Below are 7,546 nucleotides of genomic sequence, written 5' to 3' on the forward strand. Positions count from 1 at the left end.
TTGTCTACAATAGCTTAATGTGGCCCCTTTCCCTTAGCAATGTAAGTAAAACTAGAGGAGGCAGTGTGTTAGTCAAAAACAAAGCAACTCTAACGCTAGCTGCCAGTCCAGTAGGAAGCAATTCTGAGCATGAGGACTTTTGAGACTGCATATCTAAATAAGTTCCCAGTCTGCATTTCTTACTGTTTATCACAATTTTCCATCTAACCAACTATCTTGGATTCCTGCTGCATTCAAAAACCCAATTTCCTATTGTCTTACCTTTTGTCATCTTTCCACCAATTTCCTTTCTGATTTTTAAAATGTATTTAACTTTCTTTCCCCCCCAAATTGTCCTTTTGTCCTCTGGCTAGACTCTGTCTTTATGTAAGCTTTACACAGAATCATAAGTCTGTGTAAATTTTCCCTGAATGACTCAATAAATCCCTTTCTGATTTTGCTAACTCTATTCCTTACAAACTTATTAATGGTCAGGTTTGTCAGTATTTCTTCTACTTCTCACTTGTTTCTTTCTTTCTTTCTTTCTTTCTTTCTTTCTTTCTTTCTTTCTTCTTTTTTTAAGATTTTATTTATTTATTCATGAGAGACAGAGAGAGGCAGAGACACAGGATGAAGGAGAAGCAGGCTCCATGCAGGGAGCCCGACATGGGACTCAATCCTGGGTCTCCAGGATCAGGCCCTGGGCTGAAGGCAGCGCTAAACCACTGAGCCACCTGGGCTGCCCTCACTTGTTCTTTTCTTCTTCTTTTTTTTTTTTAGAGAGAGAGAGAGAGAGCCAGTGAGGGGTTTCCAGAACAGAGGGAAAGGGAGAGAAAGAATTTTAAGCTCTACACTGGGTGTGGAGCCTGATGCAGAGCTCCATCTCAAGACCCTAGGATCCTGACCTGAGCTGAAATCACGAATGGGACAGTTAACCGACTGAGCCACCCAGGTGCCCCACCATCACTTGTTTGTTTGTTTGTTTTTTTGCTCTTCACATTTCAATTTGGACGAAGCACTAGTTAGATTTTTATGTTATAGTATATTCTCATTGTTATTCCTACTTCATGGAAGACTTGGAAGAGTTTTGTCTAACACTTTTTTTCCTTCGTGATTAGAAGGAATGCTTTTGCCTTATTTTTCTGCCCATTCCTGGAAAAATTTTGATTAGTTAGTTCATAGTTCATTACATGGAGGCTTGGTTTTAAGTCATAAAATGGTTTAAACAACTTTACTTAAAATTGTCATGATAGCTGCTACAGAAATATTTGTTGAATGAATGAGTGAATTAGCCATGAAATCCAGTCAGCATCATATCTGAGCTACTTTTCAGCCAGAACAAACAACTATGGTACACAAAACCTGCCCCAAGTGTCTTGTAACATATTTGGGGAGATAAAACCCATGCATATTTATCAGAAAACCATTGAAAAATTACTGTAATAGAAATCATTGATGCAAAAATTCAGATTAAAAAATAAATCAGAATACTGAGAGGAGATTCTGTGAATATGGGAATTGAACTAGAAAGAAGCAGAGTGTTTGTGACTCCTCAGTATTTGATGGACTATAGCATTTCTTCAAGTGTTCTTATCCTTTCTAGAAAAGAGAATCTGTATGCAGCAGACTCAAATTGCATTTTCTGTTACAAATGTGGACTTCAAAAGGCAGGAATTCTTGTCTGTGCTGTATCCTCTGTGCCTGGAATGGTGCTTGGAATTCTGGGCCTTCAAAAATATTAACTGAACTAACAAACAAAAGTCATTTCAAAATCATTCAGAGAAGCACTGATGACTAAATCAAGTTGTCTAAGTACATATTGGTTGGCTGATTATCTTGAGGTCATCCCTTGATAGAGTCTCCATCGTTAGTGGATATTAATTGGTCAGACTTGGTCCTAGATATAGTAGGAGTCAGAAGGGTCTTACATGTAGTTTCAGGAAGAAGATCCAGATGCACTACCTGTTCTTCCTCTTTCAATATCTCTCCCATCTTCCTGACAGGCTCTCTGAAAGTTCCTCCATCCGAATCCTTGGTTAGTGATAAGATTTTCTTTTTTTCCCCCTAAAACATCTGTTCGATTATGATAATAATGGCCCCAAAGTATCCATGTCTTAATCCCTGAGCCTGAGAATAGGTTACTTTACATGGCACAAGGGACTTTGCCAATGTGATTAAGAATTTTGAGATGGGAATATTATCCTGGATTATGAGGACCAGCCTATGTAACCACATGATTCCTACTTTACAAAAGGGTGGGAGGACGGTTAGAGTCAGAAAGGAGATGTGACGAAAGTTGGCAGAGTTTGGACTGATGTACTTTGAAGAGGGATGAAAGGGTCATGAAGCCAAGAATGCAGGCAACCTTGGAAGAGGAAGGTAATGAGTTCTCTCCTAGATCCTGTAGAAGGGATGCAGCTCTGATGAGCTTCATGATTCCAAGATTCTATCTTGGAAGACCCATTTTGGTCTTCGCCTCTTCAGAGCTGCGAATCACACATTTGTGTTTTGGTAAACACTAAATTTACAGTAATTTGTTACTGCAGAAATAGATAATGGAATACATATAGAACTAATATGAAGTTCTATTTAGGACAAAGAACTTTCAGTGGGAGCCAGGGGTTCTTGATTGTCTGTAAACCCTCTCACCAATTACTTCTCTGGTAACAAGCAGGTCACCTTGTATATCTCTTTCTATATAAATTATTTCATTGGTATAAATGAAGACATAGAGTTGTACTAAGTCAGAAACCAGCAATGATCAGTGAACCTCTGATGATTTGTTTCTGGCAAGTTTTATTTATTTATTTTTTATCCTTAAAGAACAATAGTTGCATCCTAGCTGCCCCTGCTGTGGTTGGCTACTGTCCCTTAGTTCTTTTTCTGCCCATTATTCCTGTAACTCAATTGTAACCCTGTCTCAATTGCAGACACAGACACTGTCTGGCTGTTTTCACCCAGTTTTCTTTTTCCTGTTTCTCTTTTATCTATTACAAGTGTATTTTTTAAAAAAGATTTTATTTACTTACTCATGAGAGACAGAGGGAGAGAGAGGGAGAGAGAGAGAGAGAAAGAGAGAGAGAGAGAGAAAGAGAGAGAGAGGCAGAGATGCAGGCAGAAGGAGAAGCAGGCTCCATGCAGGGAACCCAACACAGGACTCAATCCCGGGACTCCAGGATCACACCCTGAGCCAAAGGCAGATGCTCAACCCCTGAGTCACCCAGGCATCCCAATAACAAATGTATTTTGAAAAAAAAAAAAAAAAAGAAGACTACTATGTGGCAGCATTCATATTGTTGGGGATCCAAAAGTATCCTTATCTGTATCTGTCTGTCTGTCTGTCTATTGGAGGAGGAGATTATTTGCCTCAGGTCAACACATGTGTTATGTTAGAAATTGTGCATTTTGGGGAAAGTAAGTATAATGAAAAGATAAAATATTTTTTTCCATTTGAAACATATAAAAGGCTTCCTATTGACTACTTTAAATTAATAGTTGAGACCCTATGTATATTTTTTTGATGACAGAGTTCTCTCATGAAATAATTATGTTGTGTAGTTAAACAATTGCAGGAATGAGGCTTGGGATCCTGTGGTAACTCCTGACTGGTACCACAAAATATATGATTAATGTGAACTTTGGTGGATTATGATAAACCATCTTCATTGCAGGAGACATTCTTCAGTCCCTTTAATTTCTTCCTTCATCTAACCAGTGTGAAGCACTCATTAAATAACTGGTAGTGTTAGTCACCACTGGTGATTGTGATGGAGGTAGGGAACACTCATGAACTAAGATGATACCTGTGCCCAAGAAACTACACATTTACTTTGAGAGATGGAAATTTATACAATCAAGAGAGGCAGACTGAAATCAATGCTAAAAGTACAGAGAGAGTAGAGGGACTGAAGCAGATACAGAGGATTTCACAAGGGACGGAGCATTTGGACTGGGATGTTGAAAATTGGGACATTAGAGAATAGGATGAGAAATTTTGAAAGCTGAAATAAGGAAAACCTTTAAAGTCTAATCAAGCACTAGGAATAACAGAACATACTTTGAAAGCTGTCTGCTGTGAATGAGGAATTACTAGGTAGCTCAGATGAGTGGCTGAAATCCTATCCATTTATAAGAAATCAGAGTCCGAAGTACTTGAGGTTGACCTTGCATGTTACTGAAGTGGAATGCAGGGCAGGAGGAAATAAGAAATAGCCATGTGATAGTAAAAGAAAGCAGAAGGGAAACAGGTCCAGAGATGGGATTCATTTAGTTGTAGCAGTTTAAAATCCATACTGGCATTGGGAACCAGCTGCCTCCTCTAAGTAGAAGTCCAAGGCACTTGTGATGAAGATTATTTGGCTGTGGGAGTTATTTTAATATGATAAGTGTTTTCATGGGCTAGAGGCTTCCTTTTGTGAACATCAGTACCTGCCAGACAATTGGTTTTCATTTTTTTCCTTCCTTCAGGTGACGTGAAAACTGATCCCAGTGTCTGAGGCAATGGATGGAATGAACCAGTTGATAGTATCAGAGTTTGTGTTCCTGGGACTCACTAATTCATGGGAGATCCAGCTTCTCCTTTTTGTTTTCTCCTTTTTGTTCTACTTGGCAAGCATGATGGGAAACCTTGTCATTGTGCTCACTGTAACCTTGGATGCTCATCTGCATTCACCTATGTATTTCCTCCTGGCTAATCTCTCAGTCATTGATATGTTGTTTTGCTCAATCACAGCCCCTAAAATGATCTGTGATATTTTTAAAAAACACAAAGCCATCTCTTTTTGTGGATGTATTATGCAGATCTTCTTTAGCCATGCTTTTGCGGACACTGAGATGGTGCTGCTCATTGCCACGGCCTTTGACAGATATGTGGCCATTTGTAAGCCTCTGCACTACTTGACCATCATGAGTCCAAAGATGTGTCTATACCTTTTAGTTACTTCTTGGGTCATTGGCCTCATCCACTCATTGTTATTTTTTTTTTTTTTGGTCCTTCCACTCATTGGTTTAATTAGTTTTGTGGTGTGCCTTTTTGTGGCCCTAATGTATTGGATAGTTTTTATTGTGACCTTCTCTGGCTCCTCAGACTTGCCTGTACAGACACCCAAGAATTAGAGTTCATGGTCACTATCAATATTGGGCTCATTTCTGTGGGCTCCTTTATCCTCTTGGTCATTTCATATGTCTTAATTCTGTTTACTGTTTGGAAACATTCCTCTGGTGGCTCATCTAAGGCTGTGTCCACTCTGTCTACTCACATCACTGTGGTGGTTTTGTTCTTTGGGCCGCTGATGTTTTTCTACACATGGCCTTCTCCCACATCACACATGGATAAATATCTTGCTATTTTTATTTATTTTTTTTAATTTATTTTTTATTGGTGTTCAATTTACTAACATACAGAATAACCTCCAGTGCCCGTCACCCATTCACTCCCACCCCCCGCCCTCCTCCCCTTCCACCACCCCTAGTTCGTTTCCCAGAGTTAGCAGTCTTTACGTTCTGTCTCCCTTTCTGATATTTCCCACACATTTCTTCTCCCTTCCCTTATATTCCCTTTCACTATTATTTATATTCCCCAAACGAATGAGAACATATAATGTTTGTCCTTCTCCGACTGACTTACTTCACTCAGCATAATACCCTCCAGTTCCATCCACGTTGAAGCAAATGGTGGGTATTTGTCGTTTCTAATGGCTGAGTAATATTCCATTGTATACATAAACCACATCTTCTTTATCCATTCATCTTTCGTTGGACACCGAGGCTCCTTCCACAGTTTGGCTATCGTGGCCATTGCTGCTATAAACATCGGGGTGCAGGTGTCCCGGCTTTTCATTGCATCTGTATCTTTGGGGTAAATCCCCAACAGTGCAATTGCTGGGTCGTAGGGCAGGTCTATTTTTAACTCTTTGAGGAACCTCCACACAGTTTTCCAGAGTGGCTGCACCAGTTCACATTCCCACCAACAGTCAACAAAACTCAAAGACAACCTACAGAATGGGAGAAGATATTTGCAAATGACATATCAGATAAAGGGCTAGTTTCCAAGATCTATAAAGAACTTATTAAACTCAACACCAAAGAAACAAACAATCCAATCATGAAATGGGCAAAAGACATGAATATCTTGCTATTTTTGATGCAGTTATCACTCCTTTTCTGAATCCAGTCATCTACACGTTCAGGAACAAAGAGATGAGAGTGGCAATGAGGAGACTGTGTGGTCGTCTCGTGTGTTACAGGAAGATTTCGTGAACGGATGGCTATGAAGACATGAAATCACAGATTCTGCCTCATGTTGGTTGTAGGAAAGACATTATGCAGTTTCAGAAAAATCCTCATCACTTAGGACATGTTATATGCCTACAAACCTACTATCTATGAAAGTACAGTATCTTTTTCAGTGTTAGTTTAGAAGTGATATTATTCTCCGGTACTCTGTACACCAAAGTGTTAAAAAGTGAATAATATATGCTTTGTAACCTACATGGTTAGGAGAATGCCATCATATAGTTGAGTAAATAATAAGTTTTATGTTTTTCTTGTATTGGACAGATTATTTGATAGACAAATTGTGCATTTATATTATTTTCCATCTGGTTGGATTTATGTTTTGATTTCAATTCTCTTTGTTGCTAGTCTGTTTGCTTTTTTTTTCTCCATTTTCTGCATTCTTTGCATCCTTATCAGTCTCCCCTATCTGGCAGTGTAGGAAATTGTTAATCCTATGTTACAATTATATATTTTAAAGCTAGATTGGATCACCTACATCATTGCCTCTAATTCCTTCTGTTGCACTAGCTATCACCCAGGAAATGAGGGGTGATGCAGTTAGTCCAGGGGTACAACAGATTTATCAGAGAGCCAGGTAGCAGAAACCTTGTCCCTGGTTAATGTTCATTCACCTTCAAATCAGTTTTGCATTTGAATTGCTGAACATATGCTACTCTTTCAGCTTTTTCTTATAGGTCTATCTTACATAAGAGGTTTACATCACTTATGTGTATTCCTTTTTTTTTCCTGGTAAATTGTCATTAGCATTGACTACTTCATTATCATTTCTAAATCTTGTATTAGTTTTTACCATGACCATACACTTCCTTGTTTAAGTCCTACCAAAGCTGAATTTTAATCCATCCCTCCAGATATTCCACAGCTTGTTATTTAACAAAATTACTAAAGAACAGAAAGGAATGCATTAACTGAAGTTTCCTTCATGAGGCAACGAAGTTACGATTGTTTGTCATCATTTGTATTCTAGCAGAGGTAATAAGTGAGGTGACTTATATGGTACTTTTTACAATCTAGGTATTGTTTTCAGGGCTTTACCTTGAATCTTATGGAGTGCATACTCTCACCATCCCCATTTTACAGAGAAGGGCTCTGATGTGTGAAGATGTTAAATATTCTCAAGTTGTATTAAGTAATATGACTGGGCACAGAATCTTGCAGTTTTCTTGCAGGATCTGTAATCTTAACTCCTGCACTCTAATGCATCCCTGGTAAAAAAAAAAATACCGAATAAGTTCTTTACTTGAAATCAATCTCTATTGTGGGCTTCCTT

At 38.7% G+C, this 7,546-nt stretch overlaps 1 protein-coding gene across 1 annotated transcript; it reads left to right on the forward strand.

Annotated features, from left to right (window-relative positions):
* The first annotated feature begins 4,479 nt into the window (after positions 1–4,479).
* On the forward strand, positions 4,480–6,432 carry LOC140622705 (olfactory receptor 4F15-like). Its single transcript, XM_072808374.1, is given in 3 exon segments — positions 4,480–4,971; positions 4,974–5,310; positions 6,101–6,432. Coding segments are annotated over 3 exon segments (966 nt in total). The 3' UTR covers positions 6,238–6,432.
* The last annotated feature ends 1,114 nt before the right edge of the window (positions 6,433–7,546 follow it).

Source organism: Canis lupus, chromosome 32, assembly GCF_048164855.1.
Source record: "Canis lupus baileyi chromosome 32, mCanLup2.hap1, whole genome shotgun sequence".
NCBI classification, from domain to species: Eukaryota; Metazoa; Chordata; class Mammalia; order Carnivora; family Canidae; genus Canis; species Canis lupus.